At 42.6% G+C, this 23,297-nt stretch overlaps 1 protein-coding gene across 2 annotated transcripts; it reads right to left on the reverse strand.

The window, feature by feature from the left end:
• Positions 1-1,966: 1,966 nt before the first annotated feature.
• Positions 1,967-19,678, reverse strand: LOC124012785 (zinc finger and BTB domain-containing protein 20-like). 2 transcript variants are annotated; one of them, XM_046326745.1, is made up of 4 exons: positions 19,357-19,678; positions 7,080-7,291; positions 5,882-6,695; positions 1,967-2,617 (listed from the first exon to the last, which is right to left on the reverse strand). In XM_046326745.1, exons 2-4 carry the CDS (start codon positions 7,284-7,286, stop codon positions 1,977-1,979), a joined length of 1,662 nt encoding a protein of 553 aa, XP_046182701.1. In that variant the 5' UTR covers positions 7,287-7,291; positions 19,357-19,678; the 3' UTR covers positions 1,967-1,976. The 2 variants fall into 2 exon arrangements, with proteins under 2 accessions (XP_046182701.1, XP_046182702.1); XM_046326746.1 differs by lacking the exon at positions 19,357-19,678 and adding an exon at positions 18,520-18,643.
• Positions 19,679-23,297: the final 3,619 nt, after the last annotated feature.

Below are 23,297 nucleotides of genomic sequence, written 5' to 3' on the forward strand. Positions count from 1 at the left end.
ATGAATGAACCTGATAACTTATTGTTCAAACCATATCTGTGCAAACAAGATTTTATTGTCTCAATTACATTCACAGAAGGCTCATGATAAGATCATTTAGCTCATTTAAATATACAAAATATCAGGGACGCAACTTTCATTGGGGAAATTGAATTTGTCCACCCCAGTTTTATCATTGGAATGTGATACAAAAATAGGCAACATTAGGACGATGCGGACACCTCCAGGCAGTCAGGTAGGCTGTTTGGAGTGTTTATCCAACTAGAGATATATATATATATATATATAAATAAAATACAATTCCAGGCAATATTTTAGACACACCTACTCATTCAAGGGTATTAATTTATTTTTTACAATTTTCTACATTGTAGAATAGTGAAGACATCAAAACTATGAAATAACACACAAGAAATCACGTATTAACCTGAAAACTCATCAAAATATATTTTATATTTGAGATTAATCAAAGTAGCCACCCTTTGCCTTGATGACAGCTTTACACACTCTTGAAGAGTTGAAGAGTTCAACACTATTTTGGTTACTACATGGTTCCATGTGTTATTTCATAGTGATGTCTTCACTATTATTCTACAATGTAGAAAATAGTACAAACAAAGAAAAACCCTTGAATGAGTAGGTTTGTCTAAAATCTTGCCTGGCACTGTATACATACACTACCGATCAAAACTTTGGGGTCACTTTCCTTGTTTTTGAAAGAAAAGCAATATTTTTGTCCATTAACACAACATCAAATTGATCAGAAATACAGTGTAGATATTGTTAATGTTTTAAATGACTATTGCAGCTGGAAACGGCAGATTTTTTATGGAATATCTACATAGGCGTACAGAGGCCCATTATCAGCAACCATCACTCCAGTGTTTCAATGGCACGTTGTGTTAGCTAATCCAAGTGTATCATTTTAAAAGGCTAATTAATCATTAGAAAACCCTTTTTGCAATTATGTTAGCACAGCTGAAAACTGTTGATCTGATTAAAGAAGCAATAAAACTGACCTTCTTCAGACTGAGAATCTGGAGCATCAGCATGTGTGGGTTCGACTACAGGCTCAAAATGGCCAGAAACAAAGCACTTTCTACTGAAACTCGTCAGTCTATTCTTGTTCTGAGAAATGAAGGCAATTCCATGAGAGAAATTGGCAAGAAACTGAAGATCTCGTATACAAAATCATATGCAAAATATACACTCACTGGTGCTCACATCACACTTCACAAACTTTTAAAACCACATGATTCACATTGAGCAAATTACATGTTTCTTCCCTCTCTCGAGATATCAATGACTTGATGGGATAGTCCTTTAAATAAATAATAACGCAGAAATTTGTTTTTCAAACAGGCGTATCAACATTGATCTGAGTTAATGGTTTACACATGGACCATGATGAACATAATTATCACCTTACCTAATACCACTTTCAAGTGCGGCGGGCCCTATATTACATAATATTTCACCATCCTCCTTCCTTTAGCTTCAGCTAAACCTGTTGCTGGCTTCCTTCTTAAAGCTGTGACTAACCACAGTCCTTGACTGAGAGCCTAATTCAGCCCCAACCCCACCCGTTAACAACGCACTCATCCCAGACTCCGCCTCCCCCTGACAGTCTGCCTGCTCCACTTTCACCTGACCGCCCTGTGAAAGAAAAACCTCCCCCTCCTTGAACCCATAGGCATAACCATCGTCCATGTCAGCAGCCGCTGTGGTGTTACTACTGGCAGCGGCTCCATCGTAGCTTTCGGCCAGTCTCTCACAGCGTGCCTGGTGGCGCAGGAAACTATCCCTCCAGATGACCTTCTTCCCACACAGGCCACACTCATAGGGTCGCAGCCCGCCGTGAGTCTTCAGGTGCTTGGTCAGGTGGTGCTTCATCTTGAAGCTCTTGGCGCACACGGGGCAGGCGAAGGGCCGCAGGTTGAGATGCTGCATCTTGACATGGCGGTCACGCATACTCTTCAGGGTGTAGGCCTTCCCACAGTGGCAGAAGTGCACTTTTCCTGTGTAAGGGGCCCCGGCAAGGGAGATGGAAGAGGAGGAAGATGGGTTGGGGGGGTGAGGAGGAAGGGGGGGAATGGAGCAGGAGATGGGGACAGGTGGCAGCTGGAGGTGGAGGTTGGGGTACCACCACCATGGGTCATGTTTGCCCCATTGGGCCAGTTCAACCCTGGGGCCCCCAGGATAAAGTCATTGTCATCAGGAGAGGTAGGTACTAAGGGTCTCTGAGAAACTTGTCCGGTGCCATCCTCAATCTCATCATAGGTTTCCCTTCCAAAGGCACCATCCGCAAATCGGTCAAAGTCCACTTCCCCCTCGTCATTTTCTTCGTCGTCTTCTCTTCTGTAGTCTTCTTCTCCAGGTTGCGGCCTAGCTACTTGCTGAGACCAGGGACTCGCCTGCCACTGCTTTTGGGTAGAGGGTGTAGAAGCTAAGCAGGAGGGTCCAGGAATCACCTCATCTGGTTCCCCAGCATGGGGAGAAGTCAGGGCTGAACTTCTCCCCAACTGGCTCTCCTCTTTCTTCTGCAGCTCCCCTGAGGTCTTTTTCCCCTCTGGCTGTCCTCCCTCCTCACCTTGGTGTACACTAGAGTGGAAGTCCACTGGAGAAATACAAACAGAGTGATGTACAATGGACATAGAGAAATATATAAAGATAGTGTATTTAAGGCACTGGGAGGTGTGCTTATCACGGATAAGTGCTTATCCTCTCGTAAATATGAGACACATGTTTAAAGGGACATTCAGCAGTTGAAACAATAACAATGCGAATCCCCGCCCCCGGTTTCGGTAAAAAGCTAAGGGATAAATGCTAGATAAATGTAGCCACTCTCAAAAACATACAGAGCTATGGATGCAAGGACTGACCATCCATGATATCAAAAATATAGTTGTAACCATGTTTTGAGGCTTTGTGTACAAACATTGCAGTAAAACAAGGTTATATTTTGGCTTCTGATGGGGTATGTCTTATAAATGAATGACTTATAAAAGAATGATATGTTACCCAATGATTATTGAAGAATATAACTTATAAAGAATATATATATATATATATACACACTACCATTAAATAGTTTGGGGTCACTTAGAAATGTCCTTGTTTTTTAAAGAAAAGCTCATTTTTTCCCCCATTAAAATAACATCAATTTGATCAGAACTAAAGTTTAGACATGGTTAATGTTGTAAATTACTATTGTAGCTGTAAACAGCAGATTGTTTTATGGAATATATCTACATAGGTGTACAGAGGCCCATTATCAGCAAACATCACTCCTGTGTTCCAATGGCACGTTGTGTTAGCTAATCCAAGATTATAATTTTAAAAGGCTAATTGATCATTAGAAAACCCTTTTGCAAGTATGTTAGCAGAGCTGAAAACTGTTGATCTGATTAAAGAATCAATAAAACTGGCCTTCTTTAGACTACTTGAGTATCTGGAGCATCAGCACTTGTAGGTTCGATTACAAGCTCAAAATGGCCAGAAACAAATAACTTTCTTCTGAAACTCTTAAGTCTATTCTTGTTCTGAGAAATGAAGGTTATTCCATGCGAGAAATTGCCAAGAAACTGAAGATCTCAAACAACTCTGTGTACTACTCCCTTCACAGAACAGCGCAAACTGGCCCTAACCAGAATAGAAAGAGGAGTGAGAGGTCCCGGTGCACAACTGAGCAAGAGAACAAGTACAATCGAGTGTCCAGTTTAAGAAATAGACACCTCACAAGTCCTGAACTGGCATCTTCATTAAATAGAACCCGCAAAACACCAATCTCAATGTCAACAGTGAAGAGGCGACACCAGGATGCTGGCCTTCTAGGCAGAGTTCCTCTGTCCAGTGCCTGTGTTCTTTTGCCCATCTTAATCTTTTATTTTTATTGGCCATTCTGAGATATGGCTTTTTCATTGCAACTCTGCCCTTTAAAATGATAAACTTGGATTAGCTAACACAACGTGCCATTGGAACACAGGAGTGAGGGTTGCTGATAATGGGCCTCTGTACGCCTATGTATGTATTCCATAACAAAATCTGCCGTTTCCAGCTACAACAGTCATTTACAACATTAACAATGTCTACACTGTATCTCTGATCAATTTGATGTTATTTTAATGGAAAAAAATGTGATTTTCTGTCAACAACAAGGACATTTCTAAGTGACCATATACAGTTGTGACCATACATACACTTAGGTTGGAGTCATGAAACTTGTTTTTCAACCACTCCACAAATTACTTGTTAACAAACTATAGTTTTGGCAAGTCGGTTAGGACATCTACTTTGTGGAATAACACAAGTAACTTTTCCAACAATTTTTTACAGACAGATTATTTCACTTATAATTATTTCACTATATCACAATTCCAGTGGGTCAGAAGTTTACATACACTAAGTTGACTGTGCCTTTAAACAGCTTGGAAAATTCCAGAAAATGATGTCATGGCTTTAGACGTTTATGAAATCAGCCAAGACCTCAAAAAAATAGTAGATCTCCACAAGTCTGGTTCTTCCTTGGGAGCAATTTCCAAACGCCTGAAGGTACCACGTTAATCTTTACAAACAGTAGTACGCAAGTTTAAACACCATGGGACCACGCAGCCATCATATCACTCAGGAAGGAGACGCATTCTGTATCCTAGATATGAACGTACTTTGGTGCGAAAAGTGCAAATCAATCCCAGAACAACAGCAAAGGACCTTGTGAAGATGCTAGAGGAAACCGGTACAAAAGTATCTATATTCACAGTTAAACGAGTCCTATATCGACATAACCTGAAAGGCCGCTCCGCAAGGAAGAAGCCACTGCTCCAAAACCACCATAAAAAAGCCAGACTACAGTTTGCAACTGCACATGGGGACAAAGATCATACTTTTTGGAGAAATGTCCTCTGGTCTGATGAAACAAAAATAGAACTGTTTGGCCATAATGCCCATCATTATGTTTGGAGGAAAAAGGGGGAGGCTTGCAAGCTGAAGAACACCATCCCAACCGTGAAGCACGTGGGTGGCAGCATCATGTTGTGGGGTGCTTTGCAGCTGGAGGGGCTGATGCACTTCACAAAAGAGATGGCATCATGAGGATGGAAAATTATGTGGATATATTGAAGCAACATCTCAAGACATCAGTCAGGAAGTTAAATCTTGGTCGCAAATGGGTCTTCCAAATGGTCAATGACCGCAAGCATACTTCCAAAGTTGTGGCAAAATGGCTTAAGGACAACAAAGTCAAGGTTTTGGAGTGGCCATCACAAAGCCCTGACCTAAATCCCATAGAAAATTTGTGGGCAGAACTGAAAAAGTGTGTGTGAGCAAGGAGGCCTACAAACCTGACTCAGTTACACCAGCTCTGTCAGGAGGAATGGGCAAAAATTCACCCATAATATTATGGAAAGCTTGGGGAAGGATACCAGAAACATTTTACCCAAGTTAAACAATTTAAAGGCAATGCTCCCAAATACTAATTGAGTGTATGTAAACTTCTGACACACTGGGAATGTAATTCTCCGAAATACCAATTGAGTGTATGTAAACTTCTGACCCACTGGGAATGTGATGAAATAAATAAAACCTGAAATAAATAATTCTCTCTACTATTATTCTGACATTTCACATTCTTAAAATAAAGTGGTGATCCTAACTGACCTAAGACAGGGAATTTGTACTAGGATTAAATGTCAGGAATTGTGAAAAACTGAGTTTAAATGTTTTTGGCTAAGGTGTCTGTAAACTTCCAACTTCAAGTGTGTGTGTATATATATATATACACACACACCGTATATTTAAAAAATATATATATACAAATATAAACACTTTATAAACACATCAATGTCCAAGTCCTGTTTACATTTCACATACTAGGACTACTTACCAGAGTGTCCTCTCAGCTCAGGACCCTCCCTCTTCTCCTCTTCCAACTCTTTTCCCATTCCTTCACTTGCTTCAATCACTCTTTCAGTCCCCTTCTTCTCCTGAGGATCTTCCCCATTGCCACTTCCTCTATCCCTGCCATGCAGCTTCTCAGTACTTGGTGGTGCTGCCCTTTGTCTCAGTCTAGCTCTCAGTCTCAATGCCTCACCAGGAAATCCCCCGTGCCTGGTGTGGTTATGGTCCAGTCCTCTCCCATCGTGATGGCTTAGGGGGCTGGCTTTGCTGTGGCTGGACATCCACACCTCCTCACAGCTGGAGTAGTCACTCTCCCCAGCAGGGTGGGAGTCCAGCTGTGAGTCAGCTAGGTGCTGGACAGGCATGGACATGGCTGGCTGGGGTGAGGGCCTGGAGTGGCCCCACCTGGGGAACTGATGGGGCCTCCTCCACGTGGCCAATGGCGGCAGAGCATTCTGCACCTGGCCGTAGGTCCTCGTCTCCTTCTCTTTCCCCTCTCTCTCCATGTATAGGCACTCGGTGCTGCTTGGGGACTGCTGCCTTGAGGAGGCACCATGGCGTGTGGCAGCTGCAACATCCACAGGGTTGCATTCTGTTGGGGGTCGGGGTCTCTTCAGGATCTCTGTGCATTTGTCAACAATATGCCACATCTGGAGAAAGCTGGCTACCGTTACATAGTTGACAATGTCATCACGCACTATGCTCAGTCGGCCAGTGTAGGCTGAAATCAGGACACTCTCAAAGGCCACAGGGTCCATGACAGAGGGCAGAGACACTGTCGTCACATTCTTCAGCAACACCTGGTGGAAGTAATGAAAAAAACCTAGGATTTCAAAGCTATTTTTCCAGACAACAATGCACATGACAGAGCAAAGACACAAACTACTATTGTGTAGAGACAGGCAAAGACAGGCAAAGACAGACATCTCTCTCTAATACACTAGTCACGGAAACCCAGACCTGCAACTGCAACTGCAGTGACTAGCCGATGTTTGGGATCAATAACGGACTCTCTTGGTACCTTCGAAAAGGGGTACCAAAAGGGGTACCAAGAGAAAAAGATTCAAGGGAGGGTCCTCTTCAGATAGACATAGGCTAGTCACATAGGCTAACTCCTCCTTTTCCTCTATGCTGTTAACGTACAGAGAGACTATTAGTACACACGCTCATAAACACAGACAGACCTGATCGTGAAAGTATGGCGAGGAGGCAGCCAGCACACAGCGGTGGGCCCTGAACACCTGTCCCTGCACCTGGATGGAGAGGTCACAGAGCCGGCCCTCCTCCCGCTGTCCATTCAGGCTGTCCAAAACTGCTGCACGCACACTGGGGAAGCATACTTGGACCACTGGGCCAGCAGGGGCACCAGAGACAATGCAGTCCTGATCCATTGTGCCTAAAGAAGAATAAAATCCTGTTAGCTAGCTAGCATTTACAGTTAGTGCTATCTGGGGATCCTTGGGATGTCCCGAAACCATAACCGGAACCCCTACCCTTGTTGGGTTTTGAGAATGTGAAATCTACTTATTCATGTCACTGATGGAATGCTAAGGTTTAGAGGGCCTACACCAGAAGGGTTATAGGAGGAAGGTGTATAGTGTATGCAACCAAGCTTGGAATGTGTTGAGTGCAGGGAAGCGATTACATGTGGCAGGCATCGATAAGGGGAGACGGGTGGAGATCTTAGAAACTAACAATGTCACTGAGGGAGAGAGGGTCATGTATAACGTTTACATTATGTCAGGATATGTTACTGTTAACCCTCAGGGATCTTATGGGAGGGATCCTCTGGGAGGAGAAGACACACAGTCTGGTATCAATAACCTAGACAGCCTTGAGTTGGGGAGGAGTAAGCACTATGGGGTTGAGGTCAGGTTAGATGAAGTGAGGAAGAACAGATATCACTAAGGTTCTGTTGAACAACAGAGATGCATTGGCTGTTCAGTTGAGGAGGTGGAGACTCAACCTAGGAGAAAGGGTTAAATATCAGTGCTTGTGTGAAATGTAATTTGTCTGAATTACAGCGTAACGACTCTTTGGGAATAATTCAACTTGGTAAAGCTTCTCTAGTTATTTACTCTGAAAATTAGGTTCGAACACCATTTTAAATTTACATTTCAATGGAAAAGGGTGCAATTGCGGCCCGCAATTCGGGGTGTTCCTGCATGTTGGCATTCCTGCATCTGCAGGAACCCCTCTTTATACTCCTATTGTTCCATTTTTAACCTAGGACAGGCGAGAGGTGGGGGCGCTCCAGTACAGTAGGTTCCCGTTGGTTGCCATCCGCCAATAAACCCTACAGAAGAAAAAGAGGTGAGGGTGACAACGGTAGACAGTGTCCTTCGTCTCCTCCTGTCGGGCATTGTTTTCCTGCAGTTTTGTTAACGACGGCGACGGCAGGTGTTCGGCCGGCGGGAGCAAAGGACATTGTGTGCTAGCTAGCTAGTCCTAGGAAAACTGCGGTACACAGCATGCGGGAGCGGCACCGTGAGCTCGCTAACTATCAAGTTAGCGAGCACACAGTGTATTTAACTAGCAAGCTAGCTTGTTAGTTAGCACACAATGTCGTCCCCACCTCCCGACTGCTGTGTACCGTAGTAGCTAGCGGGAAGTGGGGATGACCGGAAGGCAGTGTCCTTTGCATCCGCTGGTTGGGGCACTGATTTCCCGCTGTTCTGTAAAATATGGTCAGGGCAGGTGTTCTGCCGGCGGAAGTAAAGGACACTGGTGTCGCCCCCGCCTCCCGCTAACGTAAACTCATTCACTTTTGTACATCACCTTGGTCCGTACAACAAAATCAATTACATGACCTAAACGCTTCCCGTTTCTGCATAATTCAACAAGACAATGAGCTCTGTCGGGTCTTTATAAAAATGGCCGGTGGGGAAGCGAAACTAATGCGTGATAGTGAGAAGGAAAGTTGTCGTGTGGGAAAACTGCTTTTTTTCACTCGATCTGTCCAACTTATCACCTTATCGCCTCTAAAATGTAAATAAAACACTATAAAGAGTTTATATAATGTGTCATTACGTACTTATTTGAAGGTTTGTGTCGAATTTGAATCAGGTTTTTAGGGCGGTGCTAAAGTGATCTTCAGAAGTAAACAGCGGCTTTGAGAGTCATGATCGCATGCAATGATGACGCAAAAATGACTAGGTATCCCCCCTCACTGTCCATTTCTTGTTTTTAAATGATGAGAGAAGTGCTACACCTGGTGGAGAGGCTGTAAAACAGAATTAGTTTCATGCGTGCTGTACGTTACGGCATGACACATAACAATGTAACTGAGGGTCAGTTTGATCAACTTTTCTCCAATATTATAGAGCCATTACCATGTCGATCAACGCTTGAATAGAAACGTAGCTCACACCCCAGATTTTGAAGTCAACACAGTCGCTAGTTTTCTTTGCAGCCTCGTTTGAATGTCGCGGTCGCGCACATTTGTACAGAATGGGGTGAGTTTACGTGAGCTAGTAAGAAGGACTCCAGTACACAGCAGGTGATAACTTTCCAGATAGCAAGCTAGTAAGGAGAACTCCGGTATACAGGAGGCGGGGACAAAAAATAAATACTTGCAGTAACTGGTATTTTGGACGCAGTATTTGCAGCATATTGCAGTTATACTGCAATCTTTTTTTGTAAGGGCGGGCTGGATAAGCTGAAGTGGACTCGGCCCTAGTACCATTAGCCGGAATCCAGAGTAATATGATTCTGACGGATTCGGTGTCACGGTCGTCAAAAAGAGGAGACCAAGGCGCAGCGTGGTAAGCGTACATTCATCTTTAATTAAAGAACAAACACTGAACAAAACAAACCGTGAAGCTAATATGGCTAGTTCAGACAGGCAACTAAACATAGAATAAGAACCCACAAACTACCCAAGGAATATAGCTACCTAAATATGGTCCCCAATCAGAGACAACGATAAACAGCTGAGCTGCCTGTGATTGAGAACCAATCTTGGCAACCACAGACACAAACACCTAGACTTACAAAAAACCCGAGACAATACAAACACTAAACAAACCACCCTCGTCACACCCTGACCTAACCAAAATAATAAAGAAAACAAAAATAACCAAGGTCAGGGCATGACATTCGAGGAAGAGCTCGGCCCACATGAAGCCCACCCCCATGATTCACGCAAACCCTGCTGAAAAAGAACATTACTCGAATTTGTATAATTGTAATTGTTAGTGTCTTAAAGTGGGGCAAAAAAGTATTTAGTCAGCCACCAATTGTGCAAGTTCTCCCACTTAAAAAGATGAGAGAGGCTTGTAATTTTCATCATAGGTACACTTCAACTATGACAGACAAAATGAGAAATACATTTTTTTTTTTTATAAAAAAATAAAAATCGAGAAAATCACATTGTAGGATTTTTAATGAATTTATTTGCAAATTATGGTGGAAAATAAGTATTTGGTCACCTACAAACAAGCAAGATTTCTGGCTCTCACAGACGTGTAACTTCTTCTTTAAGAGGCTCCTCTGTCCTCCACTCGTTACCTGTATTATTGGCACCTGTTTGAACTTGTTATCAGTATTAAAGACACCTGTCCACAACCGCAAACAGTCACACTCAAAATTCCACTATGGCCAAGACCAAAGAGCTGTCAAAGGACACCAGAAACAATTGTAGACCTGCACCAGGCTGGGAAGACTGAATCTGCAATAGGTAAGCAGCTTGGTTTGAAGAAATCAACTGTGGGAGCAATTATTAGGAAATGGAAGAGATACAAGACCACTGATAATCTCCCTCGATCTGGGGCTCCACGCAAGATCTCACCCCGTGGGGTCAAAATAATCACAAGAACGGTGAGCAAAAATCCCAGAACCACACGGGGGGGACCTAGTGAATGACCTGCAGAGAGCTGGGACCAAAGTAGCAAAGCCTACCATCAGTAACACAGTACGCCGCCAGGGACTCAAATCCTGCAGTGCCAGACACGTCCCCCTGCTTAAGCCAGTACATGTCCAGGCCCGTCTGAAGTTTGCTAGAGATAATTTGGATGATCCAGAAGAAGATTGGGAGAATGTCATATGGTCAGATGAAACCAAAATATAACTTTTTGGTAAAAACTCAACTCGTCGTGTTTGGAGGACAAAGAATGCTGAGTTGCATCCAAAGAACAGTATACCTACTGTGAATCATGGGGGTGGAAACATCATGCTTTGGGGCTGTTTTTCTGGAAAGGGACCAGGACGACTGACCCGTGTAAAGGAAAGAATGAATGGGGCCATGTATCGTGAGATTTTGAGTGAAAACCTCCTTCCATCAGCAAGGGCATTGAAGATGAACCATGGCTGGGTCTTTCAGAATGACAATGATCCCAAACACACCACCCGGGCAACGAAGGAGCGGCTTCGTAAGAAGCATTTCACGGTCCTGGAGTGGCCTAGCCAGTCTCCAGATCTCAACCCCATAGAAAATCTTTGGAGGGAGTTGAAAGTCCGTGTTGCCCAGCAACAGCCCCAAAACATCACTGCTAAAGAGGAGATCTGCATGGAGGAATGGGCCAAAATACCAGCAACAGTGTGTGAAAACCTTGTCAAACGTTTTCTGTAAGTCTTCACATCGGTCATTGCCAACAAAGGGTATATAACAAAGTATTGAGATAAGTATTTGGTCAATAACAAAAGTTTATTTTCCACCACAATCTGCAAATAAATTCATTAAAAATCCTACAATGTGATTTTCCTGGATTTGTTTTCTCATTTTGTCTGTCTTAGTTGAAGTGTACCTATGATGAAAATTACAGGCCTCTCTCAACTTTTTAAGTGGGATAACTTGCACAATTGGTGGCTGACTAAATACTTTTTTTGCACCACTGTATAATGCAATGGGTGCATGGCCCACAAGCACTATGCACATGTTTATATAGATTGGTTTCTATTAATTGAGAAGCATTTAGATAACTGATCAGTAATTTAACCAGATTCCAACCAAAAAACAGATATCAACCAAAATTAGACGTATTTTAAATGACGTCAAAAAGACTTTATAAAGAAGACGTCTTAATCTGGTTGTGATCTGGTTATATGATGTCCCGACCAGATTTCAACCAGTAAAATATGTATTTATCTCGTCGTATGACAACTGTGCTGCTCGGCCGGTAATAGCACATGCACAGAACAGATACGCTGCTGGAACACCGATTACAGTCTTTACATGTCCTAATAATTCGAACGATAGCTCTAATTATTAGTAAAAAATAAGCAGAATAAGTAGTTTACATGACTATTGCATAATCTGTTTACTGCTATAATCCGTTTAATATAGAATTATTAGTGTACATGTAAACGTTCTAAATGTTGCACTTCACTAGCTCAAGTCAAAACAGATAGAAAGGGAGGCAGACAGGTGGAGTAGAGAGATTCATGTAATTTTAAGGCCCACATTTTCTTCTGGATATTTTCTGTTTTTACTTGTCGGCTTTAGGCCTATATATTTTACTTAGTTGATGATCTAATTTATAGGCACAAGAGAAACAAACACTACATAAAGACAGACCTAAGACAACAACATAGCAAGGCAGCAACACATAACAACACAGCATGGTAGCAGAACAACATGGTAGCAGCACAATACATGGTACAAACATTATTGGGCACAGACAACAGCACAAAGGGCAAGAAGCTAGAGACAACAATACATCACGCAAAGCAGCCACAACTGCCAGTAAGTGTTTATGATTGAGTCTGAATGAAGAGATTGAGATAAAACTGTCCAGTTTGAGTGTTTGTTGCAGCAAGTTCCAGTTGTTAGCTGCAGCGAACTGAAAAGGCGTGCGACCCAGGGATGTGTGTGCTTTGAGAACCTTTAACAGAATGTGACTGGCAGAACGGGTGTTGTATGTGGAGGATGAGGGCTGCAGTAGATATCTCAGATAGGCCGCAATCCACCCCAACCAATGGGTCTTGCGACGGGTACACAGAGGAGTATAGAGTGCAGTGATGTGTCCTATAAGGAGCATTGGTGGCAAATGGTAAAGACCATCGCACCCTTACCTGCTGATCTATAAATGATGTCTTCAAAATCTAGCATGGGTAGGATGGTCATCTGAATCGGGGTTAGTTTGGCAGCTGGGGTGAAAGTGGAGCTATTTAGATAGAGGAAACCAAGTCTAGATTTAACTTTAGCCTGCAGCTTTGATATGCGCTGAGAGAAGGACAGTGTACCGTCTAGCCATACTCCCAAATACTTGTATGAGGTGACTACCTCAAACTCTAAACCCTCAGAGGTAGTAAACACACCTGTGGGGTGAGGGGCATTCTTCTTACCAAACCACATGACCTTTGTTTTGGAGGTGTTCAGAACAAGGTTAAGCATAGAGAAAGCTTGTTGGACACTAAGAAAGCTTTGTTGTAGAGCATTTAAAACAAAATCCGGGGAGGGGCAAGCTGAGTATAAGACTGTATCATCTGCATATAAATGGAGAGAGCTCCCTACTGCCTGAGCTATGTTGTTGATGTAAATTGAGAAGAGCGTGGGGCCTACGATTGTGCCTTGGGGTACTCCCTTGGTGACAGGCAGTGGCTGAGACAGCAGATTTCCTGACTTTATACACTGCACTCTTTGAGAGAGGTAGTTAGCAAATCCGGCCAAAGACCCCTGAGAGACACCAATATTCCGGCCCACAAGAATGGAATGGTCTACCGTATCAAAAGCTTTGGCCAAGTCAGTAAAAATAGCAACGCAACATTGCTTAGAATCAAGTGCAATGGTGACATCGTTGAGGACCTTTAAGATTGCAGTTTTATCCATAACCTGAGAGGAAACCAGATTGCATACCACAGAGAATACTATAGACATCAAGAAAGCCAGTCAGTTCATTATTGGCAAGTTTTTCACAACACTTTTGATAAACAGGGCAAAATAGAAATAGGCCTATAACAGTTAGGATAGGATCCGCTTGATCTCCCCCTTTAAATAAAGGACAAACCGTGGCTGCCTGCCAAGCAATGGGAACATCCCAGAGAGGAGAGACAGGTTAAAAAGGTCAGCGATAGACTTGGTGATGATAGGGGCAGCAACCTTAAAGAAGAAAGGGTCTTAACCATCTGATCCAGATGTTTTTTGGGGGTCAAGTCGCAGGAGCTCCTCGAGGACCTCGGACTCAGTGACAGACTGCAGGGAGAAACTTTGTAGCGGGGCAGGGGAATAAGAGGGAGAAGCATTGGGGATAATCACATTATAAGGGGTGGGAGATGAGGAAATTTTGGATGGGCAATGAGGCATGGCTAAGTCAAATAGGAATCCTGACTTAATGAAGTGGTGATTAAAGAGCTCAGCCATGTGCTTCTTGTCAGTAACAACCACATCATCAACTTTAAGGGACATGGGCATATATGAGAAGGAGGGTTTATTCTCCAGGTCTTTAACCTTTTTCCAGTTAGACCCACAGAGAGAGAACTGCTCCTTAAAGTAACTAACTTTGGCCTTCCGGATAGCCTGAGTGCACTTATTTCTCATTTGCCTGAACGAGAGCCAGTCAGCCTGAGTATGCGTGTGCCCGAGCCTTTCGCCAAATGCAACTCTTGAGGTGGAATAACTCTGCAAGATCACGGTCGAACCAGGGGCAGAACCTGTTTTAATTCTCATTTTCTTTATGAGGTGTGTTTGTTGACAATATCACTCGAAATATCAAAAAAGAAGGTGGGGATCGACAGAGGGGATCAAGATGATTCTATACCATCTTACAGAGACCAGTTCCTCATTAAAGTTTTTTGGCAAGCGTCTATGACAAATCAGGACAGGTTAATTTCCTGAGCAGCCATTACGAACACAGGCTGTAAAACATTGATCACTAAGGACATTACAGAAAACACCAGACTGATACATATCAGGATTATTTGTGAGGATAACGTCGAGAAGAGTAGCCTTTTCTGGGTGTTTGGAGTCATACCTTATGGGATTGGTAATAATCTGAGATTAAAAAGATTTAGGGAGTTCCATTCCTTTAGCACTTGGTCAGGTGGTTTAAGCATGTCCCAGTTTAGGTTACCTAGCAGGACAAATTCAGACTTGTGTAAGGGGCCAGGGGAGAGCTTTGGGTAGCGTACAGGCTGATGCTGGTGGAGGACGATAGTACCCAGCAACAGACACCAAAGAGCTATTTGAAAGTTTAATACTTAAAACCGGCAAATCAAATTGTTTGGGAACAGACTTGGTGGAGACAACCGAGCACTGAAGGCGATCCTTGGTAAAGATCGCCACTCCCCCACCTTTGGAAGAGCTGTCTTGACAAAAAGACCAGAAAGGTTAACATCAGTATTCAAAACACTTGTCCTTAACCACGTCTCAATAATGACCAACACATCTGGATTGGAGCTGTAAACCCACACTTTCAATTGATCCATTTTAGGTAATAAGCTTCTAGTGTTAACATTCAGAAAACAGTCTTTTACGGGAGCGGAAATCAGTGAAGCAAATATCAGAGCACAAGTCAGAATTGGGGCGAGCAACAGTTGATGAGCCATTTCCATAGTACAGTCGTGGCCAAAGGTTTTGATAATGACACAAATATACATTTTCACAGTCTGCTGCCTCAGTTTGTATGATGGAAATTTGCATATACTCCAGAATGTTACGAAGAGTGATCAGATGAATTGCAATTAATTTCAAAGTTCCTCTTTGCCAAGCAATAAACTAAATCCCCCCCAAAAACATTTCCACTGCATTTCAGCCCTGCCACAAAAGGACCAGCTGACATCATGTCAGTGATTCTCTCTTTAACACAGGTGTGAGTGTTGATGAGGACGAGGCTGGAGATCACTCTGTCATGCTGATTGAGTTCGAATAACAGACTGGAAGCTTCAAAAGGAGGGTGGTGCTTGGAATCATTGTTCTTCCTCTGTCAACCGCGGTTACCTGCAAGGAAACACGTGCCGTCATCATTGCTTTGCACAAAAAGGGCTTCACAGGCAAGGATATTGCTGCCAGTAAGATTGCACCTAAATCCACCATTTATCGGATCATCAAGAACGTCAAGGAGAGCGGTTTAATTGTTGCGACGAAGGCTTCAGGGCGCCCAAGAAAGTCCAGCAAGCACCAGGACCGTCTCCTAAATTTGATTCAGATGCGGGAACGGGCACCACCAGTACAGAGCTTGCTAAGGAATGGCAGTAGGCAGATGTGAGTGCATCTGCAGCACAGTGAGGGAAAGACTTTTGGAGAATGGCCTGGTGTCAAGAAGGGCAGCAAAGAAGCAACTTCTCTCCAGGAAAAACATCAGGGACAGACTGATATTCTGCAAAAGGTACAGGGATTGGATGCTGAGGACTGGGGTAAAGTCATTTTCTCTGATAAATCCCCTTTCCGATGGTTTGGGGCATCCAGAAAAAAGCTTGTCCGAAGAAGACAAGGTGAGCGCTACCATCAGTCCTGTGTCATGCCAACAGTAAAGCATCCTGAGACCATTCATGTGTGGGGTTGCATCTCAGCCAAGGGAGTGGGCTCACTCACAATTTTGCCTAAGAACACAGCCATGAATAAAGAATGGTACCAACACATCCTCCGAGAACTACTCCTCTCAACCATCCAGGAACAGTTTGGTGACAAACAATGCCTTTTCCAGCATGATGGAGCACCTTGCCATAAGGAAAAGGTGATAACTAAATGGCTCGGGGAACAAAACATCGATATTTTGGGTCCATGGCCAGGAAACTCCCCAGACCTTAATCCCATTGAGAACTTGTGGTCAATCCTCAAGAGGCGGGTGGACAAACAAAACCCCACAAATTCTGACAAACTCCAAGCATTGATTATGCAAGAATGGGCTGCCATCAGTCAGGATGTGGCCCAGAAGTTAATAGACAGCATGCCAGGGCAGATTGCAGAGGTCTTGAAAAAGAAGGGTCAACACTGCAAATATTGACTCTTTGCATCAACTTCATGTAATTGTCAATAAAAGCCTTTGACACTTATGAAATGCTTGTAATTATACTTCAGTATTCTATAGTAACATCTGACAAAAATATCTAAAGACACTGAAGCAGCAGACTTTGTGGAAATTAATATTTGTGTCCTTCTCAAAACTTTTGGCCACGACTGTAGGTGTATAAATTGGGCTGCTATTATTTTATGTTCTGGTCCACTTTGTAATGATGGAAGTCTGGGCAGAGAGCTCGTTTGTCAACAAATTCTAGCTCCAAAATACTTCTTGCCCTTTGAACCCTGAGCTCCGGCCATTGTTTTCATATGGAAAGACTGGGCAATGAGCCCAATTTTTTTCCCTACTTACGCAGACATAAGCACAGTTGACACCATCGAAGTGGAGATGTTTACTTTCTACATGAGTTGTTCTTTTTCAGTTTCATGCTAAGAACAGATTGTAGTGGTAAAATAAAAAAGGGATACATTTCTTTGTACCATTTAGAGGACATTGAATTCCAAGCATCACTCCAGTTATAAGAGGCTCTGCGAAGGATTCGTTTCAATTCATTTGCTAAGGCCTCATTTGCTAAGGCTAGTGCTCTAGCTCAGCCAATGTTCTTTGGCCATTTTTCAGCCTTGGGTGAATATTGACGTGTTATATTGTCCAGCCGAGTGTGAGATAGAGAGGGGGAAGAGAGATGATGATGTCAACATTGTCATGCTAGCTGTGTGTGTATATGAAAGAGGGGGATGGTACATGAATACACAAAATATTAATTGTTTGTGTGTGTAAGACAGTAAACTAGGCTCATTCTTGAAACGTGTACCCCAATATGGATGTGAACATTTTCCTGATTCATCACAGATTTTGTATTTGAAAATACCGTACATTTTGCCAATCCCTGCTCTCCATCAACACACATTCCAAGGTTACACCTGTCAACTGGCCTTTTCAATTCTCGATTCTCTGTTTTTGCATGGATCTTCTAGCTTGGATGGAAGGAACAATTGGAAGGACTACAGGAGTTATCCAGCCTGCTGACTAAGAAATGTAAATAGACAGCAAAGCATAGGCTCAACCCGGCAGATTGCTGAGGAGCAACATAGTCAATGTACTTGCTAGGCTAAGTCTAACTTAGTGAAGACCTTAGGTAATTGTTAATAATGATTAGTCTCCGACTTTACATTTCCTGAAATATGTCAATGATATGCCTCTACAGCAGTTACCAATGTCCTATTCTGCCACGTTCCACATTCTGCCACAGTCATGTAAAGTTTCTCAAATTCTCTCTTGCTCATTCTCCCTGTTGCTCAATCAAACACGTGTGCAGTTGCAGAGAAGAGGAAGAGATTTGCCAATTACACCCATTTCTAGCACTGTTTGTTGCAGCAATGGTATGACGGGACAACCTCTGAACAATATCATATTTTATTGTCTCTTTACACACTACCGTTCAAAAGTTTGGGGTCACTTAGAAATGTCCTTGTTTTTGAAAGAAAAGCACATTTTTTGCTCATTAAAATAACAGCAAATTGATCAGAAATACAGTGTAGACATTGCTAATGTTGTAAATGACTATTGTAGCTGGAAACGGTGGATTTTTAAAGGAATACCTACATAGGCGTACAGAGGCCCATTGTCAGTAACCATCACTCATGTGTTCCAATGGCACGTAACCATACTATCAAATCCTCACTGCAAGTTCGCTAGCTACAGCTTCACTTGCAACATTGTATCAACTAACCTATTCTGTGCCCTCAGTTTCCTGGGCCAGTGAGCTCCGGACAGACAGCTGTTTTTTTAGGACGTTTCCACTGGATATATGGGATCATCAGATCACGATATTTCGCTCTTTCACTTTGAGACTTGGTAATTATCGACGCCGAGGGAGCGAAACAACGCCCCTCTATATGTAGCCCATGTATCTGAAGCTGTATGGCCGGAAATATAGTGTCATGTCATACTCTTTTGATCCAGACAGCATCAGATACATGGTCTACAAATATTGAGACAGAGGGGCGCTGTTTCGCTCGCCCGGATACGTCTTTCTGTCGGTGCGCGTCTCAGTCAAATAAATGAACAATATTTCAATATTTGATTTGGACGGGCAAGGAGGTAAGGTAGGGCGGGCCAGACACCTAAAACGACCCTGAGTTCTGGGAACCATTTCGCTCCATCTTCCCCCACTGTCGGCCGCTGGGCGTGCTCTCATCACCATCTGGTGGTGAGTGGAATGTAAACGCCAACCGGATGTTTCAGATTTATACAACCGGTGAAACATTTGGTTCTATCTGTGGTGTGGCTAGCTAGCTAGCTAGCTTGTTAACATTATCTAGCTACATTAGCTAGCTAGCTACAACCAGAAAGGGTTGAACTGCCCAACCGTAATCTTCGCAGCCCTAACCGTGCGCAAATTTATTGTCAGTCTAATATAGCCAGGAACAGTGAACATTAGCAAGACCAATAATTGTTTATCTAGTCCATTCAACCCAGTGCACTCAACTCGTAGTCAGTGGCTAGCTAGTTAGGCTAGCCAAGTTAGCATGAAACAAAAATGTGTGCAATTCTATTAGCTAATTACCTCTTATCAGGTTCTCCAAACGCGAAACGAGTCTTCAACATATGCCAGTGATTTCAGCTAAAGCACATTCTTTGCAGCGTTGTTCAATCACTCAGTCCTTCTCGTTTGGTAACGCACACTCAACTCGACACAGTTCCATCATGTCAAGTGGGTGGGAGTGTAGAGCTTGTCTGCGACTGCCCGTCATGTACCAAGTTCCAACCATTGCTAACTCATGTCGTTACAGTAGCGCAGAACTAAAATAATGTAGGTTTGGGCAGCTATCTACCCCTCTTTATTTGTCAATATACCCGATTCCCAGAGCTATCCACCCATTATCAGAGGCTGATAATCATTAGAGGCATGGTCATTATAGCCTTGGCACTTTTAGTGATGAATTATCTATTTATTCATCTATTTATTAGGAGTTTAGGCCTATCATCACAATGAACATATTAAAAAAAGACAAGAATACTTGTGATTTGACGATTTTCATTTAAAAGAATGCAGACTACTTAACCTTTATTCATGATTTTACAATTAGAATATCCATATAAAAAGGCTGGCTGCTACATTCTTGTCCCTTTTTTCATTACCATAAGCAGTTCACTTTGCAGAAAAATTCCTTGAAAGTATAGGGAGCATTACTTTTTCCACCGCAACCAGCGATCAGCGTTTACCCACTTATTGTTTTTACCACTACAGCAATGACCATGTGGTAAAGGGACCAGCACACGGTGTGCTTTGAGTTCCACCCATAGACTTATATAGACATTGCTTTATTGTATGTCCCATTATGGCATCTCTGAGAGCATGGGAAGTGCCATTGAGGCCATCTCCATTTTGAAGTAGTCCATTTTCTCCTTCTGCTACTTCTATGAGTTGGCAAGCAAACTGAAAGGGTGCATACTGCCACCTGGAGGGTGTTGTTTAAACAGGTATAAAGACACTGCCACCTGCAGTAAATGTGTTTACTGACAACAAAGCCCTGAGAGAGACTACAGGGATTATACTACCAATGTAGCGATATTGTTGGTAACAGCTCCATGGTGTGGCATGAACCAACAACCCTGCTAAGGGTGATCACACTGTCACCTGTGCCATGAAGATTCAGACCTCTTGGCATATAGTGTAGAAGATCCCAATGAGATCTGGAGCAGTTGCAATCATTTTCAATGTATTTCCAATTGTCAGGGGAAAGGGAACAATAGCAGAACACATGGCAGTCTCATCTTGCTTAACAGTTCTTATTCCTGGACAGAGTCACACACAAGAAGAACAATCCCAACATAGGTATGCTAAAACTCCCCATTATGAGTAGTGAGGTAAACTGGGAGTGGTGTGCCTGGGTGCTACTGTGGAGCAATTTCAATACCAACAGAAATTGTATTTGAATTCCATAATTTTTAATTATTGCACAAATGTAATAATTACATTTAAAAAATGAACATGTGTTTTATCATTTCAAACTGAATTGAATGAGTATTGCATTGTTGTTTTAAAATTAAATTCCTCTTTAATTGAATATTCAAGTTCAATATTTATATATTCAGTTTCAATATCGTAAATATTGCATTCATAGTCTTTGTATCAAGTTTACAAACTATCATTTCAAGTTTATCAAAATGTCACATATTCAACTTCCTCAGATTCAGATTCAGTTTTGAAATTCTGTTCTCTAAATTCAGATTCAAAACAAGAGAAAACATTATAGCCAGGAAAGGTAGAGGAGACCAGATAGAATCAAATAGAAGCTTCTGGCAGTTTCTCAGTTGTGGAAAAAGGACTCAATTGTCATACTTGAGTAAAAGTAAAGATACTTTAAAAGAAAATTACTCAAGTAAAAGTGAAAGTCCCCCATTAAAATACTACTTGAGTTAAAGTCTAAAAGTATTTGGTTTTAAATATACTTAATCATGAAAAGTAAATGTTATTGCTAAAATATCAAATGTAAAAGTATAAATAATTTCAAATTCCTTATATTATGATTAAAACTAGACGGCACCATTTTATTAATATTTTCTATTTATTTAAGGATAGCCAGGGGCTCACCAACACTCAGACATCATTTACAAACTAAGCATGTGTGTTTCGTGAGTCCACCAGATCAGAGGCAGTACAGATGACCAGGATGTTCCATTTATAAGAATTGAACCATTCTCCTGTCCTGCTAAGCATTCAACATTTACCAAGAACTTTTGGCTGTCGTGGAAAATGTATGGAGTAAAAAGTACATTATTTTATTTAGGAATGTTGTGAAGTAAAAGTAAAAGTAGACAAAAAATATAAATGGTAAAGTACAGATGCCCCAAAAAACTGTAATTTAGCAGAGAAAATAAAGAATAAGGCCCACAATGGAAATAAATCCACAACTTTATTAGGGTAATCCCTTTTAAAGATCTTTGTGTATATACAGTACCTGTCAAAAGTTTGGACACACCTACTCGTTCAAATGCTTTTCTTTATTTTACTATGTTCTACATTGTAAAATAATAGTGAAGACATCAAACTATGAAATAACCCAAAAAGTGTTAAACAAATCAAAATATATTTTCTATTTGAGATTCTTCAAAGTAGCCACCCTTTGCCCTGATGACAGCACACTCTTGGCATTCTCTCAACCAGCTTCATGGGTTAGTCACCTAGAATGCATTTCAATTAACAGGTGTGCCTTGTTAAAAGTTCATTTGTAGAATTTATTTTCTTCTTAATGCAATCGAGCTAATCCGTTGTATTGTGACAAGGTAGGGGGGTATACAGAAGATCGTCCTATTTGGCAAAAGACCAAGTCCATATTACGTCAGAACAGCTCAAATAAGCAAAGGGAAACGACAGTCAATCATTACTTTAAGACATGAAGGTCAGTCAATCCGGAAAAATTCAAGAACATTGAACGTTTCTTCAAGAGCAGTCGTAAAAAGCATTAAGCGCTATGATGAAACTGGCTCTCATGAGGATCGCCACAGGAAAGACCCAGTTACCTCTGTTGCAGAGGAAAAGTTTATTGGAGTTAACTGCACCTCAGATTGCAGCCCAAATAAATGCTTCAACTTGGTTGAATTGCTACAAAAAAACACAACTAAAGGACACAAATAAGAAGAGACTTGCTTGGGCCAAGAAACACAAGCAATGGACATTAGACAGGTGGAAATCATGACCTTTGTTTTGGAGGTGTTCAGAACAAGGTTAAGGTCAGAGAAAGCTTGTTGGACACTTAGAAAGCTTTAACACAAAATCCGGGGAGGGGCCAGCTGAATATAAGACTGTATCATCTGCATATAAATCGATGAGAGAGCTACCTACTGCCTGAGCTATGTTGTCAATGTAAATTGAAAAGAGTGTGGGGCCTAGGTTCAAGCCTTGGGGTACACGCTTGGTAACAGGCAGTGGCTGAGACAGTAGATGTTCCGACTTTATACACTGCACTCTTTGAGAGAGGTTGTTAGAAAATCAGGCCAAAGACCCCGCAGAGACACCAATACTCCTTAGCCGGCCCACAAGAATGGAATGGTCTACCGTATCAACAGCTTTGGCCAAGTCAATAAAAATTGCGGCACAAAGGACCTTCCGGGTGGCGCAGTGGTCTAAGGCACTGCATCGCAGTGCTAGCTGTGCCACCAGAGATTCTGGGTTCCAGCCCAGGCTCTGTCGCAGCCGGCCGCGATCGGGAGGCCCATGGGGCGGCACACAATTGGTCCAGTGTCGTCCGGGTTAGGGAGGGTTTGTCCGACAGGGATATCCTCATTGCGCACTAGCGACGCCTGTGGTGGCCCGGGCGCAGTGCACGCTGACCAGGTCGCCAGGTGTACGATGTTTCCTCCAACACATTGGTGCAGCTGGCTTCCGGGTTCGATGTGCATTGTGTCAAGAAGCAGTGCGGTGTGGTTGGGTTGCATTTCGGGAAGATACATGGCTCTCGACCTTCGCCTCTCCTGAGTCCGTACAGGAGTTGCCTGGCGCCC

Source organism: Oncorhynchus gorbuscha, linkage group LG24 (assembly GCF_021184085.1).
Source record: "Oncorhynchus gorbuscha isolate QuinsamMale2020 ecotype Even-year linkage group LG24, OgorEven_v1.0, whole genome shotgun sequence".
NCBI lineage: Eukaryota > Metazoa > Chordata > Actinopteri > Salmoniformes > Salmonidae > Oncorhynchus > Oncorhynchus gorbuscha.